At 38.2% G+C, this 16,060-nt stretch overlaps 1 protein-coding gene across 1 annotated transcript in view; it reads right to left on the reverse strand.

Moving 5' to 3' along the window:
- LOC127581062 (mitogen-activated protein kinase 14) overlaps nt 1-16,060 on the reverse strand; it is a 36,913-nt gene that overhangs the window by 13,763 nt on the left and 7,090 nt on the right. Inside the window, exons 2-5 of the mRNA XM_052035125.1 lie at nt 5,680-5,809; nt 4,292-4,350; nt 2,068-2,179; nt 98-127 (exon numbers count right to left, since the gene is read on the reverse strand). Coding sequence (XP_051891085.1) covers nt 98-127; nt 2,068-2,179; nt 4,292-4,350; nt 5,680-5,809 — 331 coding nt within the window. The remainder of the gene's footprint in view (nt 1-97; nt 128-2,067; nt 2,180-4,291; nt 4,351-5,679; nt 5,810-16,060) is intronic.

Here is a 16,060-nt window from a genome sequence, read left to right on the forward strand (position 1 = left end):
TCAGACTTAAAGCATCAAGGGTTCTATCCTTCAATATTTCTATAGAGAGTACTTAATAAACGCAGAAGTTTATACATTCAGAATACGAAATACTTACTCTGTGTATAATTCCAGCAGAATGGATATACTGTAAAGAAGCAAAATTAGATACTGTAAGTTTAAAAGCCAAACTATGTTCTACAGAGTATATGCTGCAACAGGATATTATTTATAGTGAACAAGACTTGTAATAATGATCTAAAAAAGGTGAGCAATCATTACTTTCACTTCTCAAAGGAAGTCATGTTAATATGGGATGTGAAAGCCACTAAACTGAAAATTTTAAACCAAGTTAATTCACACTCAGGATGTGGATATAACTGGCAAGGCCAACATTTAAAATGACCTCGAAGGTGGTGCCAAGTTTCCGATGTCATTGGAGATATGTTTGTCCTCTCAGATGGACAGTAGTCCCTTATACTCGAGCTTTGTAGACAGTACAATCCCCACTGAGAAAGTCGAGGGAAGTCACTTGGTGCAGAATCTCTGACATGCTGCATATTAACAGTGGCAGATTCAGCAATGGTAATATCATTGAATGACAAGAGTTGACATTAAGACTCTTGTTGAAAATATCTGTTTGCCTTCACTAAGTGCCAAGTAGCATACACGCCACAAACATGGATATCGTCTTTATTCAGCTTAATGAGGATACTGAAGTATTAACATGATAAAGATCACCTGATTAAACCCAATTAAACCAGACAGACAGCAAAAAGAGACCAGGTGTAAATGCCCACTTTACAGTAACAGATCCTAGGTTATAAAGTTTACAATTGTCTTTTTTCAATGAAACAGCAGAGAGGGTTCAGAAAGTTTGTGCATTTGCAATGCAAATACAGACTTTCAAAAGATGTTTGCATAGAACTACATAAATTGGTTAATAATATCAAGGCCCAAAAGGTTCTAGCAGCAATCATATTATGGACACATAATGACAGAATTCAACGATTAATGATGAATGATTGTTTCTTATTTTGAAGTGAATAATATAGAAGTCCCTCAAGGGTTGGGATTAGAACCAGAGATATTTCTGGTGTACGTTACTGATATCAATTTAAATACAAAAGGGGAGGACAGAATTTCAAAGTTAGTAGAAAACACAAAACTTGGAAACGTAGAAATTGGTGAAGATGTCAGATTTAAGGAGAACAAAAACTGGCAAAATCGGCAGACATGTAGCAGATGCAATGTAACACAGAGAACTGATGCATTTGGAAGAACAAGGAGATTCAATGCAAACTAACATATAATTTTAATGGAGGGAGAAGAGGTTGCAGGGATGCAGGAACTGAGAGAATGCCAAAATGTGGAGGAGAAAGGGAAGAATGATTGGGGGGAAAAGAAAAATTACATGTAAATCTTTGGTAGGACGTTGATAAAATCTGTTGTAAAAACGTGTGATCTTCAAGCTCAGAGACAGAATAAAAAAATCAATAAAGCAATGTGAAACATTTATATATCATTGGACATCCTCAGCTCCAGAACTGTGCCCTACTCTGAGGGCAAAACATTATGACAAACGTTGAGGCCTTAGAGGATGCAGGGATTTATTTGAAAGGTACCAGTGAAAAGAGTTCAATTATGTGGAGGAATAAGAAAAGTAGGAATTGTTTCCCTCAAGATAGGGACAGATGATGGGAAATTTAATAGTGAGATTCAGAATGGTAAGGGATTTTGATATAGTGAAGGAAAATTGGTTCCACCAGCAGGAAGGTCACCACTAAGAGGATTCAAATTTAAGATAATTGACAGAAGAACCAAGGGCAAGATGAGAGATTGTTTTTAAAATAGTGTATGATGATGATGTGGAATGCATGCCTGAAAAATTAGTGGAAGCAGATTCAAGACAAACTTTCCAAAGGAACTCAGTACTTAATTAAAAATTTTCAATTTTCAGGATTATGGCTACTGCAGATAGTGGGACCAAACTGGATAGTTCTTGCCAAAGGCACAATTACCAAGTTATCCATACCCTTGTAAGTCACTGTTTCCCAAAAGGAAGAATTGGGGAGATAAGGAACTCACCTTAAGGCCCCGTAGTATCTGGTATATTAGAAACTGTACATGGTCATCTGTGAGTTTCTGACATTTAACAATATTGTTTAGATCTGCTCCCATTAGGTGTGTTACCAAATACCTGTGTACAAAACATCAAAGTCTAAGTACAACATTAAAAAAGGATTTGAAGCCATAATCTACAATACAAAGAGCCATCCATACTCCGACAATTAGACATTCATTTAGGGTGTAGGAGCTTAAATGAATTAACATTGTATATTTTAATAGAACATATTTTCATCATTATTATTCTTTGTCAAGATATATTTGTCACTGCTTTTGAAAAATTAAGCCAGTAACATGGGGAACTGATTGGCATAGGAAGGAACACTATCTGATTTGACTACTGATAGCATAAATCTAGCCCACAATCACAGACTGTAAATATGTCTACGTCAAAAATCATGGTGATAATTAATTTTCCAGTTTTCACAGATTCTAATTTTTGCAAGATCAGTCCATAAAACTCTATAGTTCAGAACTAAATTGCTAATCTTAGTCAAAACATAGTGGCATGAAGGAAATTAAAATTACACTAGAGCATTCAGCTTCAGTTTTGGAATATTTGTCTCTTCAATGGTTTATGCTTTTTTCAACAGTTCACTTGACGCTAATGCCAAATATTAAGAATGAGATCGTTCTATTCTATATTTGAACACAGAATACATGGGTTGATGGGGTGGGGTTGGGGGGGGGGTTTGTTGGAAAGACGCATGGAAATCAAGTTAATCACAGGGAAAACGCAAAACAATTAGCACAATTGAAAGCACCGTTTTTTTTCATATTGCAACAAAGTCTGCTGATGAAAGCACACAGATGAGAGGTTTTAATTTTAAACCTGTTAATAGAAAACCCTTTGTTTTATATCTTGTACTCTCTCATGTTCTTTCATTATTCTGCTCCATTAGCAGGTTTCCAGAGTTCAAATGGAAATGCTTCTTCTTCACCACCCATAATCTTTGGTTTTTGCCCTCATTTCATTACACAACATATTTTGGCCTGTATTCTGTGAGGAAAAGGCAGCAAAACTATTTCTCTGCCTAAATGTCTGAACAATTCAGAACGCCCAAGGAAAAGTCCCGAACTTAATGGCTGAGTGCCAATGGTCATTTCCCAGTAGTGTTGCACTTTCCCATGAAGTACAATAACTGATTAAGATTTTGCTAGGATTTCCCAACATTTATGCTTGTAAGATTGTAGGACTGTAGAGAAGGGATAAATAAGTAGCAAAAAAAAGTCTTTAGTTATTGAAAAATGTTTTAAGTTACTTCTAGTTCATTTTAAAAATAGCTCATTTTCATAGATTTAAATGACATTTTACAAGCCTGACAATCTTGATAGCCAGCAAAGCTGGGTAGTGGCTTTGCTGGCTGTCAAAAGCCTTCAGGAGTATTTGGCCCACCCAATCCCACCATTACATGGTCTGAGACCCCACAACCACTCCGGGTCTAGCCAATTGTCTCCAAGATTCTTTGTGCCAGCATCATCAGCCTTTCGAATGCAGGCTGAGTGAACAATGCAGGTGGTGAGCTCCTTTTGTAAACTCCATGTCAATTTCCCCCACTCCCTCCCCACTTCCCCTTTCATTGCATTCTACACCTGTGATTTTTTTTTTGCAGAGCACTGTTTTCCTACAGGATTGAGCCTTCTGATTAAATGCTTTGACTGCTTGACAAATTGTAGCAAACATACAATGCATTGTGATGGGAGGAAGGTATGTTACTGTTCACCTGATTGACTACTCTGCTTTACAATGTCTCCACATCCAGTGACTCAAAAGTCAAATTTATTATAACTTGATTCTAATGTGACCAAAATCACCATTTATTCTGATGCAATCAATTTTAATTCTAAAATCAATGATCTTAAGAATAACAAGAGTTCTCTTGGAAGAGAACTTGTGGTTCTTTGTCAAAAAAATGCCATTTACCAAATGCCTGCAAAATAAAAAAAAGTCAAAAGGGAAATTTGGTCATGTTTTCCATTATTTCATACCATTCATTCATTAGGTGATTACTCAGAACTACTTCCACACAGAAAACAGCTTCTATTTAAGGGACTGATAACTCTTAAATAACAGTTCTTAATTAACCACTTTCAACTGATAGAACTGGAAAAGATGATACAAAAACATTGATGACATATAAAGTCATACAAAAGGACGGACAAATTTATGAAGTAGCATACTTACACATCTGTAAACTCTTCCAAAGTCACAGCTGGTGTGAAAACATCCAACAGGCCAATCACCTATCAAAAAAATAATAAACTAAGTCAAGGGAGAAAACTTGAAGTGCAGATGTTGCACTCAAGAAGCATCCAATTTTAAGACGAAGACAGAAATTTCTCTACATAGTTGACTGTATTTTTGGAATAACTGAGAAGTGGCAAAATGTAGATGCTCACTCACAGATTATATTCAAGATCATGATGTATGGATTTTTTGGCACTATTGAATTACACAGATTACCAGGCAAGTGAATTTCAGGTGCATGACGTTGCTGAATGGTGGGAGGTGTGGAGAGCAGAAAGCCAAAGGGAGTGGGGAAAGGGAGAGGATGAACAGCAGGGGGGGAGAGGGGAGAGGCAGGTAATGTGTAGGAGCAAGATTAGTAACCCAAGGATTCAGTTTTAAAATGGCTGGCAAAACAGCCAGTAAAAATAGGAAGATTTTTTTTAAAATATGCAGCCACTTGTTATGATCAGAAATGCACCAAATGGGTTGAAAATAAGATTCCAATGCAATTTTAAAAAAGGAAGTTTATATATACTTGCAGGAAACAATTGTTGGTCTCTGGGAAAAGAACAAAGTAGAGCAGTGGAGTTAATTTGATAACTCTTTGGAAAAAAGCTGAAAGGCACGGTGATCCAAGTGGCATGATTCTGTAAATATTCAATTATGAAATTTTAGTCAACTGTGCTATGGAAACAGGTGCCACCATGGTACCACCATAACATTTCCCTTATCCAGTTACAGTTTGGGTAGGGAAGAATAAATTCAGATATAAACATGTAGCTTCCTGTATTTTATCAGTGAAAATATTAAAAACTTAACACTCTTCAATTATGTAACAACTAAAATCCACAAGAGCCCGATTAAATTAATTTCAGCAATGCCATGACAAAATTGCCGGGTTTATAATCAGCAGCAAAAACACTGTTGATATTGAAGTATGCTGGATCCAGTGACCTCCGTGGTGTGGATTTCAGTTTTCCTGATGCCAGGTGCTATCAGGCACCACTTTTAGCTTCAAACAGATATGCCATCAGAACAAGTTTAACAGCCAATCATCATTAAGAATTCTCAGACTACAAACCAGGAAGGGAAAATTGCACAATATTTAATTAAACACTCAAATTAACCCCCTCCCCCATCATTACAACTGCAAACTCTGGAACAAAGATGACTTAAAAATAAGTTCACAGTTACATTTAGCACTGAAGTTGCCATACCCATGGCACCAATGAACACAAGAGGTTGGAACATGTGCAAAAACTATAAATGTTACATGTTTCTTAAGATTGCATTGAAATATCAGAATATAATTTGATACATTCAGCGCACAAATAAATACTTACATTTTCATGTTTCATATGTTTCAATAATCGTAGCTCTCTGTATGTTCGTTTTGCATGAATAATAGATTGAAATGGTCTGGAAAGTTTTTTCACTGCCACTCGAACACCAGCTTTTGTGTCAAAAGCAGCACTACAAAAATATGAATAGAGTACCATCAGTATAACCATTTCCTATTATGAACTTGGAAATTTATAAAAATATTAAACTACTGACCATTTAACCAATAAGATTTCAGAACAGTATTTTGCATTCCGCATTAACTTGCTCAAGCTAGTTCTTTCATTTAAAAATGAATCAATATTCCTAAACAGCATAACCAAAGGCAGATTAACCATACAATTTCAATTTTGCTTTTCAGTTAGGGCTACAATTGCGGCCTCATTAATATTTTGTTTTAAATTTTTGGCGAATGGCGTGTAAATAAAGAATGCATACTGCAATGATTATCTGCTCCATGTTCAATCTTACTTCAACAGATCTTAAATGCATATCCCTTGCTACAACAGTTCACATCAACGTTAGGATTGAACTGGATATTTAAATTGAATGCCCTTTCAATACATCTGACATTGCCCCAATAAAGTTCAGTTTCATCACTGCAAGAAAACAGCACAAATACATTTTAAAGCAATAAAGACTATTGTCGAAGGAATGGAAAGGCACAAATTATAAAATACAAGATTGCTCTTGCTTTCAAAGATTGGTTCTAAACTTCTGTCCTAAATTGGGTTGACTTGTCTACGTAACTGTGGATAACCAAACCCATTTAAACAAAGGTTTTGTGCAAACCAGAAGAGTTTACAGTTTATAACCGGAATCACACAAGCAGACTTATAATACATTATTTCTCTCCTACTTACAAATTGTGGAAATTATATCCTGCATTTAATTCAAAAGGTAGCATATTAAATTTCAAAATAATTTGCAACTGGTCTTTAGTGCTCTCTAATAAATATAAAAAGTATTTGATTTGGTTCTGAAAATGCAAATATTGAGACATTCATGGAAAAATTACTTTGACATAAAAAGCAGCAAAACCAATATGCTTAAACAGTTTTAATAGCTTGGGTATTGCAAAATAAATACATAAACAGATTGAACTGGGACCAGGATTCAGCTGACAATGACAGAAGGATGTCAATCAAGAAGGAAATCACAAGTACTTGTCCAAATGTATACCTCTACAGTAAAAATCCAATAATATAATTTGGTAGTGTCAGACCAGCAGATTTTCTGGATTAAAGGATGTTATTTCTACTAATGCTCCAACTCTCTTAATTGATTTCTTTTCATATATGTTACACAGTATTACAATTTTCCACTGCACCAGGTATGTGGGAAGGAAGTACAAGAGCCGGGGCCACGGTGCATGGGAGGGCAACATGGGGAACACCACCTCGAGAGCCAGATGCTGAAACACCAGGATTTCCAAATCATCGAATAGCAGATTAATCAGAATTTTACTATATATTTACTATTTGAGTACATCAACATTGACTAGTTATCTGAACACCTGTACTTAACATTTTATGGCAAGACTATAAAACAGGGTTCTTGAGTTGTAGCGCAAGTACCCATTGCAGCACAAAAGAAATCATGCAAAAGCAATTGAAAACCTATGTGCACTTACCAAGGGGGAGGAGAAGTTGGCTGTGGGAAAGGACTGTGGGAAACCCATAGGCAAATGATCATAGGGTATGGTTAGATAAATTATAACGGAGATTTAAGTTAAAATTCAAAACAAAAGTGCCTGTAAAGATGCACAAATGACAAATCCAGAGGGACATACAGTACATCCAGAGGAGCCTTTCCTTAGAAGGAAAATGACAAATTCTGAACGAACCAATATTGAACCGACAAATATCATCTAACCAATGGCACTGCTCTACTTACAACTTTAATTATCTTGACTTTGTTACACAGACAACAAATGCAATACAGAGCAGAAGTTCACTGCAAGATATTTCCTGGCAGTTAGCTTTTGCTAGTTAAATACCAGAGTGAATTATTTATCCCTGTACCAGAGATTCTGTACACAGGCAAGTCGCTCAGCACATAGGATGTGTTCCCAGAAATCAGTGCTAAAAGGGATTATAACAATGTAAATTTAAGAGCTGCATTAGTGACAGCATTGCTGTGCCAGGAATCTTCTGCGAGCTCTTGCCCTCCTCACGGCTACATACTACTGTGCTCAGCTCCATGCTAGCAATAAAGCAGCAATGAAGCACAAGGCAATATGCCACAGCTGCCTACAAGGGCTGGTGTTGGGCAGGCTGGGACAAGTGGTGCAGCCACTCAGCACGGCAGATGTAGGGCTCAGGGTTGCTTCTTTGGCTGGCAGGATGAGAGCAAGTCATTGCTGTGGACTAGCAGCGGTTGCTCCACATGCTGACAGACCGCCAGATCATAAAGTCCCTCTTATCAAAACCTGTGGGATTTGATGGAAAATGCTGCTTCCCCCTCTGGTCCCCAGCCATTGGGCTTGTTATCAACGAGAAACTTTCAGCATCAGGAGAGCTGTGTAGCTAAGCACAGAGCGGCAAGATAGCAGCTTCTATCAAATCCAACAGGAAGTGATGAGACACCACAGGATCTGGATAGTCTGACAGTATATAGAACAGCCACTGCCAGTCCCAAGTAATGGCTGCACTTGCTGTGCTGAGCAGGATTCAGCCCCAAGCACCACATCTCAGTACTGAGCCACAGCATCACTCACCCCAGCCCACCCAACATCAGCAGGCACAAGCATCCACTGCACCTTACTTCAGCAGTCACAGGTCATGCAGTGATGAGATCCCCATCTTAGACCCGAGGGAGCACCAGCAGAGGTGGGTTGTGTGTCAGATTCCCTGCACAGCAGCACACAGCCCATGCAAATGTCTGTTTTAAAATGGAGTGTGGGGGGGGGGGGGGGGGGGGTGGGGGCAGGACTCGGTGGTTAGATTCTTCCTCGTGTTCAGACTGGGACCAAGAGCTCCATAGCAACTGAGCATTCTGCAGTGTAACAGTAAGCCTTTGCTATTTGTTTCAAAGTAATTAAATAAATTCAATGGGCACAGAACTCCTAAACATTGATTTTAATTTCTTTGTCCAATAAACATTTTGAAATTAATCCTGAAATGGAGAAATTTTAAAACTCCAAAACATTCAAAACTTAAACTATTCTTCCACCAAATGGAATTAGAAAGTCATACCTGCAATAATTGATTTAAAAAAACACTACAAATCTGGTTAACCCTGTTGTATGCTGTCTTAATCAAGTGGACTGTTCACTTATGAATATCATGGATTTATTAAGTACAAACATGTTATGCAATATTGAAGTAGTTACTACTAAATTAGCAATAATATGCATCTTCGACAAGGACTACTTCTTTGTAGCCTTGGATGTTACTTGGGTCAGGATTTGACTCTTGTTGAAATATCAGAGGTAAACATACAAACCAAATATTAGACTAGCAAAGTATATCAACAAGATTTATTGGCTGCAATAAATATGGTACCTATGAACCAGGCTAATGAGATTAAGGTATTGAAAAGTAGAAAAACTGCAGGTGCTGGAAACCTGAATGGATTAGGGAATGGCAAAATACATTCAAGCCCCACGGCACAACTGAGATAGCTAAGCTGCCATTTCAGTATGAAGAGCTACATCCAACCAAAACTATCTAAACCAAACTCATTTATTTGTTCATCAGGAGATCTAGTAACAAAGCAGCAAAGGCACCTCAAAAGTCATTAACTCAATTTGCTGAGAAGTGATTAGGAGCACAACATCAATACACTGGCCGAGACCATCCAATCCAGCAGTCAGGAGTTACATTGGAGTAATTGTTGGAACTTACCTTTGTTCCCAAATAGAAGTGGTTAGAATGGTGAAGTGGCTTGTCGCTCACTGAGCTAGCCACCTTCTAACTGCTGACTTGCTGACAAAGCCAGTTGCTCACAACACTGTCAGGAGGTGGAATCTCTTGGCTTTATGCCAGCAAGCAGCTCCTGCCATTCAACAATCCAGCACTTGAGATTTTTTTTTACCCTAACCGGATGGCAAGAGGCCTCTCAAGAGCAAATCTCAGGGTCTCTGGCTTGGTCTGGGACTTGGATAGGAAAAAACAAATTTGGTTAATAATACCTATTCGACTGCCCAAAATAACAATCAACGATACAAAAGTATTTTGGGGAAGCAATTAAGTGCAGACTGAACCTGCCCTAATTTAAAATGTATCCATGTTCAGGCTTCCTCCAAGATGATGGACTGGAAAATCTGTGCCATCTCTCAGCCATGTTTTTATTTTGGAGGGTGGGGTGAAAATGTGCCAAGAAGCCTCTCCCCACTCTCCAAATAAAAGGAATCAGCCAAGAAACGTCAACAGTTTTCCAGATCAATTACCTGTGAAATGAAAGAACAGACACCATTAGCACCCCCAAGGGATGGTGGTCTTGTGTGCCGATGAACACCACATAGCAAGGAGTTCACCACAGGGTTAGCCTGCTGAACTCAGCAGGCTCAAAGAACATTGAGCAGTACACTGCAGCTTACTGGTAAATGGTAGGTAAATGTCAGGTTGGATGATCTGGCCCAAAAATGCACGTTTTTTTCTCTCCCACACATCTAGCCAACGGGCTTTAGGTTAGGAATTAAACAGACAAAGCTTTATTTCTTTCAAAAAACAAAGTGCTAGAGGAACTTGGTTGGTCAGGCAGCATTTGTGGAGGCAGAGGGATGGTCGACATTTCAAGTTGAGACCCCACATTAGGACTGTGGGTTTGGGGGGGGAGAGAGAGAGGCGGGTGGAGAGCCAGGGGCTGACAGGTGATAGGTGGAAACAGGTAAGAAGGAGATGATAGGCAAAAGGAGCCAGGTGAGGAGAGGGGATGGTGGAGGTAGAGGCTGGAAGGTGATGTGGAGACACAAGAGGCTGCAAATGCTGGAAGCTGAAAAGTAGGAAGGTGATAAGTGGAACCAGATAAGGGAGAGATAGTGGGCAAATGGAACCAGTTGGAGAGAATAGTTGGTTAAATACGAGGCTGATAGGCAGGTGGAACAAAACTGGATAATGGAAAACTGGGGGGTGGGGAGGAAAGAACCTGGGTGGATCAGGAGAGGGAAAGGCACACCAGATTCCAGCATCTGCAGGCTCTTGTGTCTCCATTTATCACCTTCCAGGCTCTCTCTACCTTCACACTCTCCTCCCCCTCCTGACTCCATCTGCACCATGTTTCTTTCCTTTTCCACTTCTGCCTATCACCCACCATCCGTTATTTCCCAACTCCATCCCTCTCCCTCCTAGCTGCATTTGCTCATCATTCCCTCCTCATCTAGTGCCACCTATCACTTGCCAGACCCTGCCTCAATCTTTCTCTTTCCATGGACTCTTCCATCCTATACCCTCAGCTCCAATGCAGGTCCTCAACCCAAAACATCGATGATCCCTGTCTCCACAGATGCTGCCTGACCTGCTGAGTTCTTCCAGCAGTTTGTCTTTTGCTGGAGATTACAGCACCTGCAGCCCCTTGTGTCTCCTTTATTTCTCTCAATCCTTAAGTGTTTCCCTTATTACAAGTAATGCCCTGATTACCACCAAACTGTGCACAAGGTCTGACTTTCAGGTATAATACTGCTCTCAAGGTAGCCTAGATTTTGCAGAGAAATACCCACAAAACATTTCATGGCATAACCAACAGAAACCACAGAGCTTCTGCATTCAATTTGAAGATTTCCAGTGGGGAATCTGGTAAAAACAATCTGCACTAGGTTAGGAAGTTATTCCCCTTTCATTTCAATGAGTGAACAGCTGCAAGGGACTAAGTGTAGTCTCTTAGATTCTTATTTCAATATGTTCTCCAAATATTTAAGAACTTTTAATGTTTTAGATTTTATTTGTTGAATTTTAATAATTTAAATGGGTATTTTTAAGTTAAGTACATGCAAACGTTACATAAATATTTTGAATGTTAAGAATCGAGCTTTTTGACAGTTTTGAAATCAGGGCATGATTTGTCTGTTTACAGAAGTTTGTGGACAAGTTATGTTTTTCTACTCCATCCACCTCTTCTCCCTATGCAGCAACCCCTTCACTCCCACAATCACAAGGCCATTTAAGTCATACTTACTTTTGCTATCAGTGTCAAAGGAAAAATGCTCAGCACTCTATTAACAACAAACCACATGCTGTTTGCAAGCTTTTGAACAAACTTGCTGTAATTTTGCAAAAAATTGGAAGACAGGTAGGGTGATAAATCAAAGACAAGTTTTTAAAATCCTCCAGTGCTGAAGTCTGATCCCTTATCTCCACTAAAACCACTGCCCTCACCCTAGGGAGGGTATAATAATCCTCACGTCAGCTCCCGAAGTCCACATTTAGGTTTGAACATCTTTGGAAGAAAGATCGAACAATCATTGAATACTAGAACTGGATGAACCACTGACATTTTGAGTCCTGTTCCTCTCAACTAAACTGTTTTCCTGGAATGTAAATATTAAACCACTTTTCTGTGCCTCATTCACTCTCATCAACAAAAAACTGATCAAACACCACCGACCATTCAACTGCATAAGAAAATTCCCTCCAACACTGACGATCATGCTTGCTGCCGAGCTGCCCCCAGCTCTTGAATTCTTCCCTAAAATTCTCATCTCTTTCCTGCTTTAAGATTCTTCCTTCACCTAGCCTTTCAAATTACCACATTTAACTGTTTACATGTGTGTGATCTGGCAGATGCCATTAGATTTACTACACATTAACCATTAATTGTATTTTCCCATTAAACTCAATGAAAAATTCAGGCCAATGTTCTATATCAATAGGACAAGGCACGATAGTGTGGCAGTTATGAAACTGGAGTAGAACTCCAGATCACGCAAGTTCAAGCCCAACTATAATGTTTAAGAGGATTCAATTCTGAAAACTAGCAGGATATTATGGAAAACTTAATATTTATTAAATAATGAAGCCAGTCATTTTATCCAGTCTGGCACATACACAATTCTGGTCACACATCACCATGGTTCAATGCCCTGGTTGCACCAAAATATCAGCATTCTTTGCTTGTCAAAAATTGTCAGCTTTGCCAGCAACAGCCACATGCTAGGCAATAATAATAACAACCACAACTGCAGTAAAACAATTCATAAAGTACTTAAATATTGGTAGCATGTCTTAAGTTTTTCAACAGATTGCTGCTGTATGCCAGATCAAGGAACAGTTAGAATACATGATACACTTCATAATGAAATAATGTACAGCCAATAATTAGAAATCCCAATGGTTTGGCATCTGGCTCATCAGGTGATATTTGCTGCACTCTTTTTCCACTCACCTGTATTCTAGTCCCCACGCTCCTTTTCCATTCACCGGAACCCCAGCTCCTATGCTCCCTCCAACTTACCTAGGTCACTGGAAAATTATCACTGTGTAACATTTGGAAAAAAGTGAATTAAAGGAGCACTGATATAGTAATGGAAATAACATCCAGTAATCTGTAAAAATCAAATCTGGATTATCAGAATGTTCCTGTTTTCAAGATTATGCACACTTATAAATGATAAGTAAATTGTTGTTATCCTTAGGCTACATCTACACCAATTTCTATGGTATCGCACTAAATAATGCATTTATCAATTCATCAAGATAACAAGGAATGACATTTACAATTTTATAAGCAAAGATAGAGTTCATTCTAAATACAAGCATAAAGATATAATCCTCAGTAAGACTACCGTAAACAAAGGAGTACCTAATCATGATGGCAAATTAAATCCAAGACGTTTTCAAATAATTGTGTTATTCATGAATTCCATAAGCCTACATAAGCAGTGCACATCCCAATCAAAAATAACTAGCCTGCCTCATGTAATAGTTAAGAAAAAATGTACATTGGAAAAAATGCATTTTCCAATCTGATGGAATTAATGGTTGGATTTTTCTGATGTTCTCAAAGAAAGTATTGCATGTGAACTCAACTGGATTCTTCTAGTATTTCTGAGCCAAGATTTCAGCACAAAGATCCTTAACACAGAAAATGTATGCTTTGCCCATTTAAACTTACAAGTTCCAACAACTTATACCATTACTACACACATGGAGGCCAATCAATACAGGACTTGTACATCACCTGCTCAGTTTCCCATCTTGTGCCTTCTGTAAATCCTAAATAATCAAGAACTGCTACATATTCTGACTCTTGGCAAGTCCCTTTCACCTACCATCAGCTGACAAAATTGAGTCTAGTAATGAGTTGATTTTAAAATTCTTCAATTTATTTTCAAACCCCTCTGACTTCATCCCCATCTGTATCAACTTCTCTGCTCCCAAAACCAACCCACCCTCTTCCCAACACAAGATCTTTGAACTCCTTCATCCATGGTCTGAATTCAAATCCCATTTTACAAATTACCTCAAAACTCTGCTAAAATTTCCAGTGTAGTACTGAATGAGTGCTGCACTAACTGGCACATTATCAAACAATATTTGCCAGTAATTCACATAGTGAGAGGTAGGCAAGTTAAACAGTGTGACTTCAGAGTTTGGGGCCACAGCAGCAGATACCTTGATATTCAAAGAACATAGAACAGTAATCTACAGCACAGTACAGGCCCTTCGGCCCACAATGTTGTGCCGACATTTTATCCTGCTCTAAGATTTATCTAACCCTTCCCTCCCACATAGCCCCCTATTTTTCTATCATTCATGTGTCTATCTAAGAGTCTCTTAAATGTCCCTAATGTATCTGCCCTCACAACCTCTGCCAACAGTGCAGTCAATGCACCCACCACTCTGTGTAACAAAAAAACTTACCCCTGACATCCCCTTTATAATTTCCTCCAATCACCTTAAAATTATGTCCCCACGTGTTAGCCAAAATTCGATGGAATAGTGCTGTCATTCGAATAATAATCTGCTCTCTCAACTGCATGCAAAGAACCCCAAAGCATTACTTTGAAGGACAGCAGGAAACTTATCCCAAGCAATTTTTAATTCCTTAGGCAAAGTTATCATGTTAATCTTTGCAGAAGATTACAGTGCACAAATTGTTCCCTTTATCTTATACTACAACAGTAACTTCACTTCAAAGAGTACTTCATAGTTTAAAACACTTTGGACCTCTTGAAAAAGACTCAAAACTTGCTTTATAAAGCCAAGTCTTTATTCCTTCTGGATTTTCATTGTTCCATCAACTGTCAAGATAGCTGTTGCTGCAGTCCCAAACTCTTAAGTCACTGTTTAACTTGCCAACCTCTTATTATACAAATTACTGGCAAATATTGTTTGATAATGTGTCAGTGAAGAACCATGGGTTATATTATTATGCTAAAGACACCAGACAAATACACACTTGAGAGCTGTGAGGTAATGTACTTTGAAAGTATAACTAAAAAGGCAAGACACAGAAAGGTGCAAGGAAGAAAAAGTAATTTCTGTACATTCTGTTTTCAGACAAAGTTACTAAAATGGACCAATATTATAAACAGGAGTAAATACACAAGGACTTTTTTTTCAAAAAAGGTAAAAATAAATATGTTGAGTTATTCCAGATAAAACACATTGTAGCAACATTACATAAGTAGCATCACAGCTACCAAAGCTAGGGCTACCATTACTACCTCCACTGTAAATCCATAAAATGTAGCATTCGTTTCTACAGCATCTTGAGAAGGTAGTGCATAACAAGTGGGAATCCAATCAAGGGAGAAATAAGGAGAAAGGTTAGGAAGAGTTAATAGTATAGTCAGGAAGGAGTCTTGATTTTTCAAAAGGCAAAGAGATGTCAACACAAAAATAACTAATCAGATATTCCACACCTTATTTCACAATCCCACTAAAAGCATTCTTGCAAAATAAAGTACATTTTAAGCACAACTATTACAACTGTCATGCATCTTTGAAAACAAGTCACAATCTCAACTTATAAGGTAGCTCTCCCAATAAATTAGATGTTTGTGGGTTCAAAGACTCCAGAGATTAAGCTAAACTGACACTTAAATTCAGTCCACAGTGCTGCAGATTTTGAAATACTATATTTTGGATAGTGGCATGAATGTAAAGGATACCGTGGAACTTTTTAAAGAGAAAAATTATTACCCAGGAATAATGACTACAAAAGTAGATTACCTGATCATTTACTATGGATATAAACAGTACAATTACCATATTTGGTCACTGACGTAATGTGGGGAAGAGTAAAAAGTAGTTCATTACCTTAAAAGTGCAATAGGACATTCCAAGTTTGTAAAAGACTCCATATGAATTCACATAACTTTTTCTTTTTGTATTTCTGACAACTTGAAGTTGAGTTCTGTTCAGGATTTGTAATTTGAAAGGGGAAAATGATCCATACAAACTTGTACCAGAGGCAGTGGACAAAAGGAACAAATCGAAA

Source organism: Pristis pectinata, chromosome 20 (assembly GCF_009764475.1).
Source record: "Pristis pectinata isolate sPriPec2 chromosome 20, sPriPec2.1.pri, whole genome shotgun sequence".
NCBI lineage: Eukaryota > Metazoa > Chordata > Chondrichthyes > Rhinopristiformes > Pristidae > Pristis > Pristis pectinata.